Raw genomic sequence first — 22,305 nt, 5'->3', positions numbered from 1 at the left:
GTCAGGAGAAATAGTTGTGACCATTTTTGAGAAATCAAATTTGCCATATTATATAACCACGAGAATGTCCAGGAGTGGTAGACTAGATAAGTAAATACATTGGGCCACATGTATAAAAGAAATATTAAACTGCAATGAAAATCACCAAACTAGAGCTCTCTGCATCAGTACAATACAGAGGGATGGATCTTGTTCAGGGAAAAAAAAACAAGACATGAAAGACTAAATACACTGTGATTTTGCACATGTACATAACAAAATCAGGCCAAACTAAAGCATTGTTTATGGATACACAGATAAATAATGAATCTGTAAATGAAAAAACAAGCATATAATTTCTGTGAAAGTCCAGATGAAGAGCAGAAAGAGGAGAGAGATAGTACCTGAATGTCTGAGAAACTCAGCACCCATATCTTTTTAAAATAAGCTTCATCATATTTTAAAGAGAAACATGCTGTTTGCTAATAATAAAGTAATTTTGCTTATGGTAGAAACTTTGAAAAACTATTAAAGTTTGGACACAAGAATAAAAATCACCTACATTTCTGCCACTTTGGCAAATCTATGTCACATTTAGGTATATTTCCCCCTTCTATGAAAAGTGTTATAACATGGTGAGATATGAAGAGGAACTTTTTTTTTAGGAAACTTTTTATTTTGAACTAATTTTAGATTTACAAGAAAGTTGCAAAAACAGTACAAAAAGTTTCCTTATATCCTTCAACTGGCTTCCCCTAATGTTAATGTCTTACATAACCATTGTACAGTTATGGAGAACAAGAAATGGACGTTGGTGCAATATTGTTAACTAAACTTTATTTTATTTATTTTTTAATTCTTTTTAAAAATTTAATTCAATTTTTTTATACAGCAGGTTCTTATTAGTTATCTATTTTATACATATTAATGTATATATGTCAATCCCAATCTCCCAGTTCATCCCACCACCACCCACCCACCCCATCCCCACCCCCATGTTAACTAAACTTTAGACTTTATTCAAATTTCACAAACTTTTCCACCAAGTCCTTTTTCTTTTCCAGGATCTTATTCAGGATCGCACATTGAATTTACTTAATGCTTTTCCTTAGTCTCCTCCAGTCTGTAACAATTCCTTAGTCTGTCCTTTCCTTTCATGGCCTTCACATTTTTGGAGTATTGATCAGTTATTTTTTTAAATGTTCCTTGAGTGGAATTTGTCTGATGTTTACTCATCCCTGGAATGAGTTTATGCATTTTGCCAGGAAATATCACAAAAACGATGAAGTATCCTTCTCAATGCAAGGAGTTCATGATGTTGATATGTCTTACTATTTGTAGGGTTTACCCTGCTCACTTAGTTAAGGTGGTGTCTGGGTTTCTCCACTGTAAATTCATTGCCTTTCTCTTTGTAGTAGATAGATATTTGGGGAAGATACTTTGAGACTCTGCAAATCCTGACTGTCCTTCAAATTTCACTCAGTGATTTTAGTATCCACCTGTGGATTTCATCTGCAACAAGGAAAAGTTGTCCATTTTCCTTATGTATGTATGTATTTATTTATGGATATATATTTTATCTATGAGTTAAAATCCAATATTATCAATTTTTATTTTGTTGCTCAAATGGTACCAGCTTTAGCAATTAGTAGCTCCTTGAGAGTGGCTTGCATGGTGTTTCAACAAATTTTCATTTTATTTTAAGCATCTTCCTTTTCTGGCACCACAATATGTTCCAGGCCCACCCTGTATTTTCCCTGCTCCAGCCTTGGAGCCAGTCACTTCTCCAGATGGTCCTAGTTCCTTTGATTAGAGAATGATGCTTAAAAACCAAAGATTGTCTTCCAGGTGTGCTAATTGCTACTAGGGTGTCACTGCTTTTAGGTCCGCTCCGCTGACAGAGCAAGGAAGTATATCTGTATGTTAACCCAATCACATACACACACTTCTAGGTGTCTATATCTATTAAACTGGAGATGTATTTTAAAATATGAGTTTATATTAATACTTCTGATTCTAATCCAGCACAAGTTTCATTTTAGCCAAATACTTCTTTTTGCACTAGTGAGAACACTGGATCTCATTTTCTACACTGTGTTTACTTCTTTGTTCAATTCTAGACACATAAATAGTTTCAGAATTGTTAACCCGTAACCCTGAGAAAAACACTTTTATTAGATTACAACCTTTATGTGTAGTTGCTTTTGTCTTTAGCCTTATAGTATCCAATCAAGATACTGTTTTCTACAGTTACTTAAGTTAATTTTTATCTTCCCCAATCCCTTTAGTGTTATTATGTAATAACTGTAATTTAATATAGTTTGGTTAATTTGTTAGTGCTTGTATTCCATTCTGAGTTCCCCCATCTCTACTGTTTTTAATAGTGTGATTATTTTGCTGGTATATGAAGCATTACTATAGTTTTAAGAGTCAGAGTTATACAAAAAGACATACTCAGAAAACTGTCACTCACTTCTCATCCCTGCGACTCTGTTCCCATTCCTCCCTTCTTTCCATTCCTTTCTAATCCCCACCCCCTGAGATAACAAATCCCTTTCATTTTTGGTTTATTCTTCCTGTGTATCTTTTGCACAAATGAGAAAAAAAATGTATTTTCTTATATCTTCATCTTTCTCTTACAGAGGGTATCATACTATAGACACTCTTCTGCACTTGGCTTTTTCACTTAACCATCTATCCTGGAATTCATTCCTTAATAACTCATACAGATCTTCCTCATTCATTTTTGTAGCTATATATTACCCAATTGTACATATGTGTCCTAGTTTATTCAATCACTTTTATATGTGGATATTAAAGTTTGCTCCAATATTTTACAGTTCCAAAGAATGCTGCAATGAATAACCTTGAGTATGCACCATGCCCCAGTTTTATTTGTTGAATTAAATAAAAATAATAACAATTTCTGAAATAATATATAGCCCATTTTAAGAAGTTTTCCAGAAATGGTCTACACCAAAAGCCAAGATAGAGTGCCTCTTAAAAGAGTCTACAAAGGGGAGGCTGTCCCAACAGATAGAGATCTACAGGTGGTCTTCAGAGCGTCACCATGGCTGCGATCATACAACACGCATGCTATGAGGAAGCTGGAGAAGGGCTAATTTGTTTCGCAAAAAAGCGCCTCTTCCCCAAACTCTGCAATCATGGTAACCTACTGAAATAGAAAAGTCCAGAATCAAGTGCTTGACTCTGGAGCCCAGAATTTTGGAGTAAAAGGAACCAAGTATAAGCCTCCCTTTCCTTTCAGCAGTTCCACAAATCTCATCATTACTCTTAGCGCAGTTGCTATCGTGTTCAAAATGGAAATGTTTGCAGAGTGCGCCCCATTTTTTATGACTCGGGGTTTCTTAGAGGCTTAAAAACGCCAATGATAGGAAATTACTTTTTGTAGATTATTAGCGATTAATACACTTGAGAATACTTCATGGCTATAAAAGTTCAAGAAATGCATGAGGAAGACTCCTCCCAATCTGGCCATTGAGATTGTACTGTAAGAAATACATTTTACACGGTGGCACCCAGCACACAATCAAAAAGCTATGCAGAGGGCTTCCCTGGTGGCGCAGTGGTTGAGAGTCCGCCTGCCGGTGCAGGGGACGCGGGTTCGTGCACCAGTCCGGGAAGATCCCACATGCCGCGGAGCGTCTAGGCCTGTGAGCCACGGCCGCTGAGCCTGCGCGTCCGGAGCCTGGGCTCCGCAACGGGAGAGGCCACAATAGTGAGAGGGCCGCGTACCGCAAAAAAAAAAAAGAAAAAAAAGCTATGCAGATAACTGAAACTACATGCTTTGGGCTCTGATCCTTTGTATTCTATTCTAGTTCATTAAAAAGGAAACATTTTGGCCTTGTGCTACAAAATTGATTTTGCAACATTTAATGATTTTTCAGACCGGCACCCTGAAAAACACTGAGCAAATGCTTTGAAGTCAAACAGATGTGAGCTGGAATCCTGGATGCACCTCTTACCAGCAGTCTTCTTGGGAGAATTCAGAATTATCTGGGGCAAGACTTGGAATCTATATTGAAAGCACAGGTACAACACACACATACACACACACACACATACAAACACCCTAGGTAGTGCTGATATAACTGACAGATCAATAGGAAAATAGAGCCCTTGGTGTTACTTCTATTTCAAATAAATGCTTGATGTGACAGTGGCAGATCCTCTACGTCGTCTTTAAGTCTGTCAAATAGTTTTATTTATAGAAAACACACTGCACCATAGGAGATGAGCATAGAGGAGTTAAAAGATCACAGAATTTGAAGAATTTAAGTACCTCCAAATCAGAAGTCGTTAGGGATACATAGAAAATAGTGAGGCATTTGAGAGAAAATTCCGGTGTGCTCTGCAAATTTCAACTATGTAGGGTAGTGGTTTTGTTTGTCATTGCAAATGAGCATAACCCCACTGCTCTGGGATTAAAGTGCCCATAACATCAATTTCTGTAGTAACCATCAATGGGTCTGTTTTGGAGCCTAGTCCCCTCCCTTTTTATTTTAATATATAACAAAGCGCATATTTATTTTTCACTAGCATGCACAAATTACATTGAAAATGTTTACATATTAAGGCTTTAAAAATATTGATAATTTATATGTCTTTTATACCAGATTCAGCATTAATTTAAACAAGACTCTTTTGAGACATTTCATTCATGTTGAATCAAAGATCTGTATTCTTTTATTTCAGTAGTAGAGTCTGTTGTGTGTGGAGGAAATTGGGGGCAATGGAACTAAAAATTAATGTGATGTCAAATGCCATAGTACAACCAGCTACACCCACAGAATTGTATCCTATCACCTTATAGCACTGGCCAAAATTTAAAGTCTTTCAAGTACATGGCTTGCAGTTTTTAAAGACAATTCCATCCAGATCATTTTCCAGGAATAATTCCTTTAGCTGGGTTTTCATTGCCAACGTGTACACTTTGGTGATTGCCAATATGTACTACCTAAATAAAACCACTTTTTCAAAGACCTTGCAAAGGATGTCTTCAGAGGACAAAAACTTAACGTGGATTGTCCTTCAAAGCTCTGCTTCCGAGCTGGAAATCTGAACTTGTCATTCGATCCTACACGGAACTTATTTTCTTTTTGATGGAGCTCTGGGAAGCATAGGGCCAGAATCTTCATGAGTGAAGCCATATTTGCTGTGTGGACTAGTCATTCATCAGTTATTCAGTGATAACAGGGTCTGGGTTTCTCCAGTAAAGGGAATAGATATGTTATAGTCTACAGTTTCCATTTGGTTCCCCTTATGATCAACGCTTGAATTCCAGTTCTAAAGAGTATATTTGTATTTGATCCTGAAGCATATGCCAAAAGAACTCAGCAAGACTGCAAACAAATTCTTCCAAGTGCACCTCCGCTCCCAGTGACTTCATAGAAAACATCTGTGTGTTATTTGAAAATTAATCCTTTTCCATCTGTGTATCTGTGTTTTGGACTCCCTTTCCTTCCCAAATATCCTGAATTCAAGGTATCTAAACTCATGGAGCAGTTGTCCAGAGGAGAAGCAACAGCCCCTCCCCCAACCCCTGGGAGCAGACAGGAAAAGAATTATCCTAAGGAATTGTTTAAAAACCCAGACGCAGCAGAAAGAAATAAAACCGTGGCTGCATACGTTGATGTCCCAGGGGTCCAACATTTAACCTCATATGGGCAATAATTTGTTTAGCATTAAACTAAACCAGTTTGATGAACTCAAATGCCCTCGGCTCAATAGGCAGGACTCTCAGAGGAGCCTGTGTTACTTCCCTCACTTAAGTGCAGATTTGTAATAAAAATCCTAATGCCAGTTACATGCTTTTTGGACCTATAAGAACCTAACCACCTGGAGAATCATATTTGAGAGGTCAGAAAACTCCACAGTTAAAGATCGGTTTATAATTTACGAAGAAAATAGAAAGTTTTGTTTCTCTGAGTTGAAATTTGACAAGCACGGCGGGAAATATTGCTGGGTTTTGGCATAAGGTTTTGAGCTTTCCTCATAATTTGAGACCTGAGTGAAGCCTGAGACTTTGGGGATCATTTTCTGGGAAAAATCGGGCAATTCAGTGCAGAGAATTTTGATATTTTTGGCATTTTTTGAGGTGTAACAAACACAACTCGGGATCCGAGAGGACACTCTGAGGCTGCCAGCGAGGCGGGCTGGACAGCGCACCAATCACGACGCAGCTCCGCCCTATATAAACGGGCGGGCGCAGCGGCGCGGCCCGAGTCCCGGCCAGTGCCTCTGCTTCCGGCTCGAATTGCTTTTCTAACACCCGCCTTCAACATGTCCGAGACTGCGCCCGCCGCGCCTGCTGCACCGGCCCCTGCCGAGAAGACGCCGGTGAAAAAGAAAGCTCGTAAGGCTGCAGGTGCTGCAAAGCGCAAAGCGTCCGGGCCCCCAGTGTCCGAGCTCATCACCAAGGCTGTCGCTGCCTCCAAGGAGCGCAGCGGCGTTTCTCTGGCTGCGCTCAAGAAGGCGCTGGCGGCCGCGGGCTACGATGTAGAGAAGAATAACAGTCGCATCAAGCTGGGTCTCAAGAGCTTGGTGAGCAAGGGCACTCTGGTACAGACCAAGGGCACCGGCGCCTCGGGTTCTTTCAAGCTCAACAGGAAGGCGGCCACCGGGGAGGCTAAGCCCAAAGCCAAGAAGGCGGGCGCGGCCAAACCCAAGAAGCCCGCAGGAGGAGCAAAGAAGCCCAAGAAGGCGACGGGGGCGGCCACCCCGAAGAAGAGCGCCAAGAAGACCCCAAAGAAGGCGAAGAAGCCTGTCGCGGCTGCAGGAGCCAAAAAAGCAAAAAGTCCGAAAAAAGCGAAAGCAGCCAAGCCGAAGAAGGCGCCCAAGAGCCCAGCGAAAGCTAAGGCGGTGAAACCCAAGGCGGCTAAACCAAAGACCGCCAAACCTAAGGCAGCCAAGCCAAAGAAGGCGGCAGCCAAGAAGAAATAGGAAGTTCCTTTGGCCTAAGGCTTAGAAGCTCGACACAACCCAAAGGCTCTTTTCAGAGCCACCCAAAGATATCAGGAAAAGAGCTGTTGGCACGTTTTAAGAGGGCGGGGGCTAGGAGAAAAAGGCCGCAAGCGAGGGGCCGCCCTCCCCGGGGTGGGTCTTGATGGCCTCGGCTGTAGTACAACGTGACACAGTCCCTTTAGGAAACGTAATAGCGAGGTTAGACTGACCAGGGAACAGGCCTGAGCGTAAGCTTCTTGTTTCAAGCTCCAGGGTGCGGCGAGAGTGGAGATCGCTGGTTGTAAGTTGGCCCGCACTTCGCCCCAAAGAGCGCGGTAAGGGAGAGTACAAAGTTAGGAGCAGGAACTCCCCCCCGCTATATACCAGGCACTGCGTTCTGTAGGTGTCTGGAGACCACTAAAATGAAATTTAAATGTTTACCCCATTGCACGAAAGATGGTTTATCATTTAATGAGCCACTTGCATTTTCTTTGGTTAATTAACAAGGGCATGCCGACAGGCAAAATTGGCATGTTTGCGGGAAAAATACTCCCAAGTATTTTAAGCATCATGGTTACTAAGTAACAAAAATTATCAGGACTTCCGATAGAGAACGAAGAGGTTAAGAACTGTTAACTTTTAAGAGGGTGACCCAGCCCAGGAGGTTATGTGCAGGTGGTGGTTGCTTATTGGTTAGCTGCCCAGGGCGCGGGGTAATGCGTTTATCGAGCTTGTCCACTAGCTCCATCTGGACATTAACACGGCGACTAGTTGCGGGGCCCGGACCAATGTACGAAATTATCCAAAGGAACAGAGAAGTTGCTTTCAGTTACAAACTTAAAGCTAGCGTGTTGTCATTTCCTCTCATCTGCTTGCTGTGAAATACACCGTGCAGGTGCTTCAAAAGGCTATTTGTACTAGCTATGGGTAGTCTAGTCTAGGCCTCTCTGATTGGGTCAAAGCACACTAACTAAACAGCCAATGAAAAGGTAGACCTGCTAGTATCATTTACATTCCTGTTTGTGACGCCACAATAAAATTAATCCAATCATGAGCGAAATCTTACTAACCTAATTTGAATACCGCATCTATAAGTAAATGTGGCCTCAGTGGGGGCGACTCTTTTCCCAGGTGTTAGCGTGAGTGTTCGAATTTTTAACGCTACAATGCCTGAACCCACCAAGTCTGCTCCGGCCCCGAAGAAGGGCTCCAAGAAGGCAGTGACCAAGGCGCAGAAGAAGGATGGCAAGAAGCGCAAGCGCAGTCGCAAGGAGAGTTACTCCGTGTACGTGTACAAGGTGCTGAAGCAGGTCCACCCGGACACCGGCATCTCGTCCAAGGCCATGGGCATCATGAACTCGTTCGTCAACGACATCTTCGAGCGCATCGCGGGCGAGGCGTCGCGCCTGGCACATTACAACAAGCGTTCGACCATCACGTCCAGGGAGATCCAGACGGCCGTGCGCCTGCTGCTGCCCGGGGAGCTGGCCAAGCACGCCGTGTCTGAGGGCACCAAGGCTGTCACCAAGTACACCAGCTCCAAGTAAACTTGCCAAGTAAGCGTCTTTACACCTAACCCCAAAGGGTCTTTTAAGAGCCACGCATGCTTTCAGCAGATGAGTTGTAATCCTTTCATTCCAAAAGCTATTTTCGGATGTCTCCTGCCAAATTTAAAGCTTCACTACTGTCCTTTAATGTTCTAATACAGCCGCGTAGAAAATACTTATGAGGAACTTAGAAAATAACAATATGTGCCGTTAATTGCGTGCTCACTATGGGCAAGTACATTTCCATAGAACCATGATACCACATAACCAGATACCAATTTGCACTGAAAATTCCATTTCAAGTGTACAGCTTTCCTCTTCGTGTGTAGGTCTCCAAGTTGATCCTAAGGTTGATCCGGAATTTGGCGATGACCCCTTACCCAGAGCACGAAGGAGGATGCTCTGACTTCATTCTGCTCGGATCTTTTCCATTACTCTTTCCCTTTTTTAAAAAAAAACAAACATATAGACATGTATTTCTGGAAAAAATGCTAAAGGAAATGGGAGTTTTCACTCAAATGTTACACAGGTTTTTCTGGTTTTCTTGCTTTGTAATTGGTGCAGTTTCTGCTTGAGGCTCTGAGCAGTGGGTGGGGGAGGGAGAGGAGGATCCTACACTATCCTAAAGGCACCGAGGAAAGGGAAAGGGAAGCCTTCAAACCCTGTCAGCTACTGTATCTTCTTTCCCAGAAAGTCATATTTAATTTATAGTCCTTTGGGGGCAGCATTCAGCTTTAAAGTCCTCTGGGTCACAAGTGGAAAGCACAGTACTCAATCAGTTAAGGCGCCTGATTAAAGTCTTAGGCCCCCTTTTCAGCACCCTCTCCGCTTTTCCCGGATGTCCCCGAGCGTCAAGGACGGAGAGGAAGTAGAATGAGAAGGAAAGCCCTTTCTGGCAGGATGTGGCTTTTGCTGCACTAGGTAGGACAGGGGTAAAGGTTTTCACTGCTGAGGAATAGATTTTGTCGGGAAGATAAATCTCTGAAAAGAGGTTCAGAGGGGCTGAGAGGGAATGGCCGGGAGGAGAGGAATCAATGGTCAGAGGTCACCAAGAAAATTGCCAGGGAGATGAGGCTGGGCTGGGAATGAAGTGCTGGTTGAGATGGAAAATTTAGGTGGAGGGCATTGTTGGCTGAGGGAGGAATGAATTTAGAAACTCTAGGGTTCTCACGATCTCCCAAAGAAACAGGGATTCATGGATTATGGGGACAGATTTTCCATAATATGGCAAGCTGGGTACTTGGATGAACGATTAAAATCCAGAATAATATATTTTTTAATTTATAAAAGCAACGAAGAGCCACCACAAAAGTAAGGAACTCTCGGTCCCAGGGGCTTGGCCCACGTGAAACCCCAAGCACCACAGCTAACTTCACCCAAATCTGCACTTTGTTTTTTAGGGTGTTATGTGATGCCTGGCCATGGTGGGGAGCATGATAAGAACTCTTTCCCAGTGAAGCTGAGACACCAGACCAAAGTGAACTACAAATAAACACACAAACACACTCACCACAGATGATGGCAAAGAGTCTGCCTTGAACCTTGGTGCTGAGTAGGTTCCACTGCTGAGAATTTGGACCTCAAGCCAGACTTCACACTTACTTGTTTCAGCTTTAATACCACAAGGATTCAAAACACCCAGGCTAAGAATTAATTTAGGGATATCCCAAACTGGTCTGGTGCCCCTGAGCACCTGTTAAAAGCAAATACAAATCCTCTCTGGAAGAATAAGCTTCATTTTAGGCCTCAATAAATCTTCACAGATAAATATCCAAGAAAATGAATGAGCAGCTTCACAACCGAAATTAACCAAACACACCATGAAATAAGGCACCATGACCAAGAGCAACAGACAATGAAAACAAAAGCACAAATTAACAGATACAGACTTCAAGTGACTAACTTTAATAGCTTAAAAAATATATCTATGTGCGGGATTAAGAGAATACAAAGAATGATCAAATAGATTTGAAAAATACAAATAGAAATTCTAGAAATATATATACATTTATTTCTAGAATTTCTATTTGTTTTCTATAGAAACAAATGTTGCTATTCTATAATTATATATATAATTATATATAATATATATAAATATAATATAAACAAACTTATATAATACATATAAAATTATATATATAACAAATTATATATTACATATAAAATTAGAACTGAAATTAAAAGCTTACTGGATTATTTTAATAGCCAATTGGACCCAGTTGAAGTATTTTCATGAATTATATAACCAGATCACAAGGAATTATCCAAAATGAAAAGAGACGAATGTAAAAGTGAGTTTAAGAGATCTGGAGTCAGTAGTAAAATTGTCTGGCATGCATCTAATCATAGTAGCAGGACATGCAGAAAATGATGCAGATGTGAGATTCAAATGATCATGGCTGACAGTTTTTTAGAATTGGTGGATTACTCATACAATGAAAAATAAATGTAGTGAAAAATGATACAACAGAAAGGGTTACTGTGTGACACTAAACTAAGCCATATACATTCTTACAACAAATATAATGCTGATTTTCATAGGGTTGTGCCTTCTAATCTGTGTGGACACATGGCATCAGACCAAAGCACTGTTTGAAATTCTTGGGAGGAGGGGACTTGAGTGATTGATTATTTACATGCATTTTGTATCTAGTTAAAAATTCTGTTAATGCTAATCCATATTTAATGGACTATCTTGATTTTCATTGCATATAATACTATCATTAGCAAATAAAAAATCTTTGATATTCTTTCCAATAACAATTTCTCTTAATCTCTTTTATCTTGCTACTGTGTTAACTAAAATCACAAACGATTTCATATTAGACATGCTATTAGATGTCACCATCTTTTTCCTCCTTTTCATGGAAATAGCTTTGGTAGTTCATTATTTATAATAATACCTGTGTGTGTGTGCACGTGTGTGTGTATGAGAGTAGTCTTTATTGTACTGATGTAGTTTCCTTTTAAATCTTTTTTAAGAGTTTTTATTAGGAATGATTTACAAAGTTTGTCATCTGATGAAATAATGTCCTTTTTCTCCTTTAACCTTTTGCAGTAAAGTACATGTAGATTTTCTAATGTTAGTCCATGCTTCCAGTCCTAGGACAAATCTTATTTGGTCATGTTGTATTATTATCTTAAATAATGGCTGGATAAATTTTCATATTTTACATGGATTTTTAAAATTTCTACTATTCATACATAAAGTCATTCTATGATATTCTTTTTTGGGTTTACCTTCATCAGATTTTGTCCTTAAGGTTATGGTAGCTTCATAAACTTCACTGTAGGGCTCTCCTTTATTATTTACTGCTGCATAATAAATTATCCCCAAACTGAGCAGCTTAAATCAATGAACATTTATTATCTCATTCAGTTTCTGTGATCAGGAATCCAGAAGTGACTTAGCTGGGTGGTTATGACTCAGGGTCTCTCGGGAGGTTGAAGTCAAGATGTAAGCATAGGCTGCAGTCATCTGGAGCATAGGCTCCAGACTGTAGCTGGAGGATTGCCTTCCAAGATGGCTTGAATGCCATCTTGGATGCCAGACAAGTTCCTGGTGGCTGGTGGCAGGAGGAACTCAGCTCCTTGCCACATGGACCTCTCTGGAGGGCTAAATGACTGTCTTCAAAACACGGTAGCTTTATCTCACAGAAAGAGAAATTATATAGAGAAGGAGAGTGCCAGGAATGCCTTCTGCGACCTAGTTTCGAACATCACACACTGACGCTTCTGCCACTTTCTATTCATTAGAAGCAAGTCGCTTAAACCTAGCATATATTCAGAAGGGGAATTAGAATCCACTTTTGAGGTAAGGATATTTTTAAAATTTGTGGACATATTTTAAAACCACCACATCATTCTTTTTATGCTTTAAATACTTGAATGTAAAAAGTATTTGTGCTTTAAAGATTAGATAGAAATAAGTTGTAAAATCACCTGAACTTAACACCCTTATACTTGGTAGATTTTTAGGAATTCCAGCAACCTAGACTATAATAGACCACTATCCACAGAGACAAAGTCAATAAAACTCCCACATGATGTCCTGATGGACTTTCCTCTGAGATTGTAAAGGACAAAATAGCGGCCTCTGCAGTTAAATAAAACATTATCTCAGCACATAGCAGGTACTTTTTAAAATATTGAATGAATTGAATTAATTCATCTGAGAAATCCTAAACTGCAATCAGGAAAGCAAATCTCTGATGCACAACTGTTTTGGAATGTCCAACAAACTAATACGTTTGGTCTTTTTGAAACAGAAAACAAATTGAAGAAAATAAATATAGTAAAAAATTAAAATTTCAGAAAATACTGTGGTATATGAAAATAGGAGAAAATAGGGCTTCCCTGGTGGCGCAATGGTTGGGAGTCTGCCTGCCGGTTCAGGGGACACGGGTTCGAGCCCTGGTCTGGGAAGATCCCACATGCCAAGGAGCAACTAGGCCCATGCGCCACAACTGCTGAGTCTGCGCTCTACAGCCCGCGAGCCACAACTGCTGAAGCCCACTCGCTTAGAGCTGGTGCTCCACAGCGGGAGAAGCCACCTCAATGAGAAGCCCATGCACGGCAAGGAAGACCCAACACAGCCCAAAATAAATAAATTAAAATAAAAAAGAAAATAGGAGAAAATAATAATACAGAAAATGGTAATGAAATTTAAAATTGACAAGAAATTAAAGGGAACATAAAAATTTATTTAAAATATAGGAGTGAAGATTGATGATGAGTAAAAAAATACAATGTTTAATGTGTAAGGTAACAGATTAAGAGTTAGCAGAAACTCCGTAAAAGAAGAAACTAAAGTGAAGAATTCAGTTATGAAGATTTATAAGGAGATTCTTTTTTTTTTTTTTTTTTGTGGTACACAGGCCTCTCACTGCTGTGGCCTCTCCCGTTGCAGAGCACAGGCTCCGGACGCGCAGGCCCAGCGGCCATAGCTCACGGGCCTAGCCGCTCCGCGGCATGTGGGATCTTCCCGGACCAGGGCACAAACCCACGTCCCCTGAATTGGAAGGCGGACTCTCAACCACTGCACCACCAGGGAAGCCCTATAAGGAGATTCTTGATGTGTGTCAAAATGTCCTAGCAAATTGTACCATGGCAGTAGCTAGCATATTTATTTATAAATCAATTTATTTAAGAGATAGTCATTGAATGTGTCTGGGCTAGTCACTGGCATGGGCACTGGAGATACAAAGAGAAATAAGATTGTCCTTGACTTCCAGGAGCCCTCAGTTTTGTAAGATCGTCAAGGAAGCTTACAGTTAACTGCTTTCATTTCCCTTTATCTTTCACTAAGGCCCAAACAAATGTTTATCACTCTTTGGAAGTCTGCAGTTAGGTGAATAGGCTTAGGCTCATGTGGGAAGTACCAAATTCATTAAATTAAGGCGAAAAAAATCGTCCTAATTTTTGAGTGATAAAAAAATATCGTAATATTAATACCATTGTGGGACTTCCCTGATGGTGCAGTGGATAAGACTCCATGCTCCCAATGCAGGGGGACTGGGTTCGATCTCTGGTCAGGGAACTAGGTCCCACATGCATGCTGCAACTAAGGAGCCTGTGTGCTGCAACTAAGGAGCCAGCAAGTCACAACTAAGGAGCCCACCTGCCACAACTAAGAGCTGGTTTAACCAAATAGATAAATATTAAAAACATAAAAACTGCATATAAAAATAATAATAATGCCATTTTGACATAGTGCAAAGCTAAGAACAGTCCACAAGGCTGCACTCACACATCTGACACCAACTTCAGGGTTCAGAGGTCTCTCCAAAACTACCCTCAGATTAGGTAATTTATTAGAAGGACTCACAGAACTCATTAAAAGCTATTATACTCAAGGTTAGGGTTTATTATAGCCAAAGAACACAAAGCAAAATCAGCAAAGGGAAGAGACACATGGAGCAGAATCTAGGAGGGTTCCAAACTCAGAGCTTCCGGTAACCCTTTCCCAGTGGAGTCATGGAGTGTTAACAACACCTTCCTGCAACAATGTGTGACAACACAATATGTACTGCCAACTAGGGAAACTCACCCAAGCCTTGGTGTCCAGACTGGACCTTTAGTATCCAGTTCCTCTGGATCTAGTACAGATATGGCATGGCCCAAAGCAGCCAACATAAATGATCCTATTACACTATCCAGTGTAGCTCAATGCCTCCTGGTAAACAAAGATAATTCTTATCATGCAGGACATTCCAAGGGCCTACAGATCACATTCCAGCAAAGGGCAAAGGCCATACCTCCTTGGATAAGGTTAATTCTGAACAAAGTCATAAGAAAAACTATATTTTTACAATTTTGAATTAGATATCTATCGACTGTAACTTGAGTTCTACAACTATTTGCTTTTTATGATTGTTCTGTCACATATTTTTGCATTAGATCAACTGTGAACCCAGAAATTATAAGATTTCTTTTGGAAGACTAATTTTTGTACTTTATTCAGATGAACAAGTTCAGCAGTCTCCTCGATTCATACTCCCAACTTCCCTCCAAACCCTAGCTGCAGGAAAAGAGACTTAGGAGAGGTAGAGTTCAACTTTGGGAAAAGTTTGGGGAAAGTTTCATGTTGGTGGCATGGGCATTTAGTGCTAAATAGAAGAAAAGGCTCCTTTACATGAAAAGCAGCATTTGAGTGGCTCTTCCTTTCATAAACCATGAAATTTGCCATCATGCACAGGGAACAGGAATTGTAGAAAACTAAAGGAGTTATGCTTTAGAATTTTGTTTAAAAGTTTTAACACTGAATGTTAAGCTGTATTTCATAAATACAAAACTACAGAAATATCACAGCCAAATTATGGCTATTTTTTTTTAGGAAAGAAGGAGGAGGAGCATGGGGAAAAGAAGAACGGTGAGAGAAAATGAGGAGTCAGAAAAAGAATGGAAGAAGCAAACTACTACAAAAGGGAGAGAAAGGGCCTAGCCACCAAAGAGAAGTCTATAAAAGACTGTGATAGGAGAGAGGCAGTGGGTGGACAGAGTTAGTCATGTATTCGGTATTTCAGCTGGGTATCACACCTGTTACATAACTGAAATATTCTCCACATTTCTTGGGTTTTAGGTTGAGCGGATTAATTAAAATGGTATCATATCTGGGAGACTTTCTCTGACCAGCAGATGTAAAATGGTACCTCCCTATCCCATTTTTTACTTTCCTCCATTCATTCTTCTTTGTTATACTTAGTACTTATTGACATAAATTTGTTTATTATTTGTTTCCCTTCCCCATTCTCAAGACTGTAAGCTCATTGGAGCAGGGTTAGTCTTTTTTGCTACTGACTCCCTAATGCCTTGACTGTTTCAGACACAGTAGGTTCTCAGTAACCATTTGCAGCGCGACATAATTAATTAATTAATTAAAATACACATACGTCTGCAACAACAGGAATAGAGGCCAGATCTGGTTGTTGAAATGGTTCAATTGAATGAGTGACTCTTCTGGGTCTCACTTTCTTCATCTATACAAGGAGAATAATAATAATGCATTACTTCTTCGAGTTATTTTAAGGATTGAGATAATTTGTGTAAAGCTCTTACAACAGTTATAGTCATTCCATAAGCACTTAGCAGTTGTTAGCAATTGTTATATTTTCCTTAATCTCTGAATTAAAATGAAAATCAGAGTGACTAATTCTCTTCAGGTCGAAAACTAAAGGGAGAGAATATACGCTTTTGAACTATTTGAATTCCACCCCAGTAACGGTAGTTGGGAGACTTGAAACAAAGATTACATTATTGAGAAATATCTCTTGACTGAGCATGGTTTGAGTCATTACTTGTTAACGCTAATAATGACTAAAGCGTAGGTAACACTGGAGCAGAGATTCCTCACAGCACATTATACAAGCGTATGTAAACAGAACCCTCTTCTTTGTATAGCAGATATTAATGTTGATGGCAAAATGGCACCTAACATACAAACCTTTTTTATTTCTTCAATCAGGGGAGAGATATGAGTGCAGAGAAGAAATGAATGCAAACAGTAACTGAAAATGAGAATCTGGCCATAGAAGTTATGAAGTATGATGTCTGACCTGCCTGAGATGATAGATAAGTGTGTATATCCCACCAAAATCCTACCCATCCTGATTTGCTGCACACTGACTTATCAAAAGGAGATCACTACCCGAGTGGAAGTGCCTAAACAAGGTGTTTTAGCTTTTTCATTTTATTTTTATTTACATTATAAAAACAATTTACTTCTGTTACAGGCGTAATTACTGGGAACTCATTATTTACCGTGGACTACTTTTGCTGGGGGAAGTCTGAAAGGATGGCAAAACATTTGTAAATGAGATGCTATATTTAATAAACTCTATGGATAATTGAAATTCCGCTTTCACTGTTGATTCAAATTCTTCTCCTAAGATCTCCCCTTTCTGGACAGGCAATTTATTTATATTTCAGTTTATTTTCTGGCATTAAGTTCTGAGTGGGTAAGACCTAAGAACTGTTTTGGCTTTGTTAACGATCTCGAAGGTAAAAACTTAGTTTAGCTAAGCTGACATTTAAGAGGTCACCTTCAACATCTGAATTAAGGGGAACACATTACTTCTCACCTGAAGGATTTTTTTTCTTTTTTGGCCGCGCCTCGCGGCTTGCGGGATCTTAGTTCCCCAATCAGGGACTGAACCCGCGCCCTCGGCAGTGAAAGCTCGAAGCTCTAACCACTGGACTGCCAGGGAATTCCCTTGAGGGGTTTTTAAAAACAGATTGCTGGACCCCACCTCACAGTTTCTGATTCACTAGACCTGGATCCAGTAATTTGCATTTCTAAATTATCAAGGTGGTGCTGATCCTGCTGGTCGGGGATCACACCTGGAGAACTGTGATTTAAATTACGACTTGGGATGTCCCTGAAATGATACTACCAAATAGCCGCACAAAACTGAAAAATCACCTTGAGGTTTAAACTGGAAGTGTCAAGTCGTGAAAATTGGCACCTCCTTCCGGTACAGCCACGCAAGGGTGGAAAGAATAACGTGTCGCTCCGCACCCGGCCTCTGTCGGCTCCCGCCCGTAGCCACGCCCCCCCCCCACGCAGGGTCTGTCCAAGGGCCGTCCCGCCACGCCGCTCCACGCCGGCTCGCTCATTGGATCGTCTCACCCAACCTCACGTTCCGCGGCTTCTCCCAGAGCCTCACGTTACGCATACGCCACATTACGTCACTTCGGCTCCCCCGCCCCACCCCGCTCCCCGCCGCCCCGGGGTTCTCCAGTAAGCTGCAGGCTTCCGCCAGCCATTTGCGCGCGCGAGATTTCCCGTGGCAGCCACCTGCTGATGCGCAGGCTCTGCCAACCCAGCTTTTTCCCGCTACCACTGGATACTGGAGAGTCCCAACAGTCCGTGAGGACATGCGCAGATTAAAACGGGGAACTGAGCAGTTTGAAGACCGAGAAACAGGGTAGCAGACCTCCGGTAGTTTTTTGACTTTTTCTCAGCTGACGCTTTCCCTCATAACTAATCCCCAGGACATCTTCCTTGCACCGCCCCTGTTTATTATCAACACATTTCTAGGGCACTTTGTGTGAGGATTAAGTGCGTGTATATGTATGTGTGTGTGAATTATTATTACTTCCCACTTGAATAACTATGTGTGTTTTAAATTTCAGCTTGAGATGCACGAAGGGCCTACATTTATTAGGCTACGGTAGACACAGACCCTACAGCTCACAGTACTTTTAGAGGCTCACGAAAATATTTTAATTTCTTCTAAAATCAGGATTAAAAATGAACTTTTAGGTCGATGAAAACGTTCTGTGTAATACTAATATTTTAATGTTTATATAATTTTAATAGTGTTATTATTTTTCTTATTATTTTTACGGAGGAGAGGACCCAGGAAGGCAAAAGTGCATAGGGCCCGCAAAACATCATGCAGCCCTGGGTGCAGTTTGCACACAACCATCTCCAGTTATTTTTATTTACTTAAAATTTTTTTTCTTTTGGCATACACCTAGACACATTTCCAAGTGCTTTCCAGATGTTAACTCCTTTAATACTCGTAACACACCGATGAACTATTGTTATCCCAATTTTACCCAGATAGATTGAGTCACTTAGAGCTTAAAATAATTTATCCAATGTCATCTAATTAGTAAATGGCAAAGGGGATTCTGACCCAAGCAGCTTAGCTCAGGGTCCCTGCTCTAAACCATTGCACTAGAGACATTATCTCTTGGTAACTCTAACCAATCCGAATCAATCATAGCAAGTAAAATTTAGAGCAAAGTAGCCAGGCTACTTTGAGCCCTCTTATTGACTTTGCCTACAAAGATTTGAACAAATGCTTAATATAGTTTCTGACAGCTCAAGGTCTGATGATCCTAGCTTCTCTTAGATTCCCTGCCCCACTATTTCTTTTTTCTTTCTTTTCTTTTTCATTTGTTTTATTTTGTTTCGGAGAATCATCTTCACTATTTTTGCTCATTAACATGAATTTTACAGTGCTTTACCAAAAATACAGTGCTGTTTTGTGGCATAACATTGAATTTTTAGCTTATTTTGGAGTTTATGAACATTTTAGCATATTGAGTCATCACAAAACAAACATAGTATAGTGTATATCTATCTCTTAATTTGAGTGGATCTTGTTTTGTATCCTCCAATCGCATTTCATAGTTTTATTCTCATACAGATCTGGAATATATTTTCCTGGACTTAGAATCCTTAGAAAGTGTTGTTCTGTTGTAAATGATTTCTGGTTTTTCTGTTTCAATTCCAGAAAGGCCATGAATTTTTATGTGGTGCTCATGTAGCAAGCAACGCTCTTAAGCTCTGTAAGGTCTAATTGTTTGTTTATAGATTTTCATGAATTTTTACAATGACATTATTTTCAGACAAAAAAGATAACATCTTTTCTTGTTGCATCCTTACCCTTCTTACTTGTACTTGTCTCATGGTATTGGCCAGACCCTTGGTGCCATGTTGAATAGGAGTAGTACCACCAAACTTTTGTCTTTCTTTTGACTCTTTGGGAATCATTCTAAAATTACACTTAAATGTTGTGCTCACTGTAGCTACTCCTTATGAAGTAAGTAGCTACTCCTTATCCTTCTAGTTTGTTAAAAATGTTTATAAAGCCGGAGTGTCATATTCTAACAAATATTTTCCCAGTATCTATGCAAATGATAACAGTTTTTCTCTATTAATTTCTTACAATGGCAGATTTGCTGTTAAACTTTTCCTCCATTCTTGGAATAAACCCTATATGATATACTATTATTTTTTTAAAATAATATGGTCTCTTGGTTTCCATTTGCTTGCATTTCAAATACAGCTTTTTTTAAAAAAATGAACTTCATGAGTAAAATGAGACTATAATTTTCTCTCGGCTCTCTCTTCCTTTCTCCCTTTGTTTTAGTTCTGTGTTGTTCTTGTCCAGTTTAGGTAAGTGTACACAGTTGCAAAAGAAAAAAAAGGAGAGCTATTTTTCTATTGAAATGGCTTCTGTAAAATAGGGATTATCAATTACTTAAATTCATTAATACCTGTAAAACCCAGTTGTGCTTGGTATCATTTAGATTGAAGAGTACAGGAGATTTTTTTTTAACTGCCTGTCATATTTCCCTAATCATAACTTGTTTATTCAACCCATTAATTTTTTTCTTGAAAATTATCCTTTTCTGTTAAGTTTAATTTTTTATAAAAGTTCTTCATAGCATTCTTGTGGTTCTTTATATCTCTTTTTTGGTAGCTACTTTCCCTTTTCTATTCCTATGATTTATTCACACACACACTCTCTTCTTTTTTCCTCATTAGTTTTTCTAGATGTTTGTCTATTGTTATAAGGTTTTTCAAAGAACAAGCTTGTGGTTTATGATTATCTCCATTTTTTTCTTTAATTTTTTTTTTAAATTTCAGGTCAGGGTTGACATATTTAAAATAATATGTCAATGTGAAAATCCATGAAAATCTATAAACAATGAGATCTAATAAGAGCTCAAGAGGGTTGGTAAATATGTGCACCACATAAAAATTCATGACCTTTCTGTATATTAGCAATGACCTATCTGGAATTGAAATAGAACATCATTCACAACAGTACAACACATTCTAAGAATTCTAAGGCTGATTCTTTCTACTTTATTTGATTTATTTTCCTGTTCTTTTTTTAGCTTTTTTTGTTGAACACCTAGTTTGCCTATCTTTAGTGTTTCTTGTTCCTTAATATATGCATATAATATTATATATCTCCCTTTTAGTACAGCTTCAGATACATCCAGCAAATTTTATATGTATTATTCTCATTCATATTTATCTCATAATATTACATAATTTCCCTTACGATATTCTAATCCATATTTAGAAGTGCACTTTTAGTTTCCAAGTATATGGGAAGATTGTTTTATTTTTACTATCTTAAAACAAATATTTTCTGTTGCTCTTTAATTAGCTGATAAAAGAGTGCCGTATATATGAAACTGTTTTTTTTGTATCCATTGTGACTTTTTCTAAACTCGGTGTTGAATTTTTGAAATTATTAAATGTGTGCTTTTAAAAATTGGACAATCTCTTTGTGTTAAGTGCAGGAATCACAGATAGATCAAGTTTGTTCATTGTGTTTTCCAAATCTTCTATAACCATACATGTTTTCCTTTGCTTGTTATGTGAATTTATAAGAGTAGTATATGAAAGCTTGCCCTACAGCTGTAAACTTGAAGTTCTCTTGCTAATTCTGCCAGTTGTTGCTTATATAGTTAGTGGTTATGTGGTCAGGTGCATATAAGGTCCTGAATGTTACATCTTATCAGTGGATTTTTATTTTATCATTATGGAATATAGCTCTTTTTTATTTCTAGTTCTATTTTATTATTATTTTTTTAACTTAGCCTGGTTTTGATTGTCCCTTGTTCGTTGATTGTATTATTACATTTTTATTTCTTCAAACTTCCAGTAAATAGTTATTTTATAGTCTCTGATAATTTCAATATCTGAAATTCACTGCCCGAGGGAAAGAGAGGGAATCTAAGGCTCTTCTTTGTTTGGATGCCTGACCCTCCATAGTGTCTGTTTTCCTCTTCGATTTGATAACATTTATTATAAGCTTATATTTGGACATTCCAAGTTCCTGGTAGAATGTCTGGCACGTAACAGATGCTAACTAATTACTGAGTAAATAAATCACAATCAATCTGTGTACAGTATATCTAGAGAACTTGGGTTCACGATGCTTCCTTCCTGAAGGGGTTTATGTTTGCCTTCACAAGTCACTAGGAGGCGCTATGAACCTAGGTTACTAATTTCAGGAAGCTTTCACTGAAACACGGCGGGGTGGGGGTGGGGGGCGGAAGTTTGTGTAGCCTGAGGAATGTTAGGAAAAAAAGTCAAATTCAGGGAGGACACCTCTCTGCAGAAAGGAAAGATGGTACTGAAAGAACTAAGAAGCCGGTTTCAGACAAAGATGATGATGGTAATAATAATAATAAATTTAAAATAAATGTGTTAAACACCGGATTCTTAATTTTTAGTAAGTTTTTGGGTTTTTTGTTTGTTTTATCATTTCACTAGTTAGGCTGAAGAACTATTTCTGACCCTCCTTTGTGGCTAAACTGGATGTGATTTGCTCCTTTCCAATTCGAAGGTTTATAGCCATATAGGCAACGAATTCTTTTCTTTCTTATCTCCCTTCAAGTGATGTAATTTTATTTCCCTGCCCTTTGTTTTTACGCTGTATTTCTGCATTTTCTGTACAGTGGGAAACACTGTACTCGGAATTGTCTGGATAACCGCCTATTTTTTCTCAGTTCTTCCTTTCCCTCTCACTGGATTCAAATGTAAAGATACAGCTTTTCC

At 39.4% G+C, this 22,305-nt stretch overlaps 2 protein-coding genes across 2 annotated transcripts; both read left to right on the top strand.

The window, feature by feature from the left end:
* Positions 1–6,241: 6,241 nt before the first annotated feature.
* On the top strand, positions 6,242–6,983 carry H1-4 (H1.4 linker histone, cluster member). Its single transcript, XM_081245191.1, has one exon. The coding sequence runs from the start codon at positions 6,283–6,285 to the stop codon at positions 6,940–6,942; it is 660 nt and encodes a 219-aa protein (XP_081101317.1). The 5' UTR covers positions 6,242–6,282; the 3' UTR covers positions 6,943–6,983.
* Positions 6,984–8,079: 1,096 nt separating this feature from the next.
* Positions 8,080–16,840, top strand: LOC308623163 (histone H2B type 1-M). Its single transcript, XM_081245196.1, has 2 exons — positions 8,080–8,498; positions 16,453–16,840. Exon 1 carries the CDS (start codon positions 8,109–8,111, stop codon positions 8,487–8,489), a length of 381 nt encoding a protein of 126 aa, XP_081101322.1. The 5' UTR covers positions 8,080–8,108; the 3' UTR covers positions 8,490–8,498; positions 16,453–16,840.
* The last annotated feature ends 5,465 nt before the right edge of the window (positions 16,841–22,305 follow it).

This window comes from Mesoplodon bidens, assembly GCF_964165515.1.
Source record: "Mesoplodon bidens genome assembly, chromosome: 10".
NCBI classification, from domain to species: Eukaryota; Metazoa; Chordata; class Mammalia; order Artiodactyla; family Ziphiidae; genus Mesoplodon; species Mesoplodon bidens.
This window is presented reverse-complemented; position numbering and strand designations above follow the sequence as displayed.

Bases quoted from the DNA above. Each gene is read 5' to 3' on its own strand.
- H1-4 (XM_081245191.1), top strand. From the start codon at position 6,283: ATGTCCGAGACTGCGCCCGCCGCGCCTGCTGCACCGGCCCCTGCCGAG.
- LOC308623163 (XM_081245196.1), top strand. From the start codon at position 8,109: ATGCCTGAACCCACCAAGTCTGCTCCGGCCCCGAAGAAGGGCTCCAAG.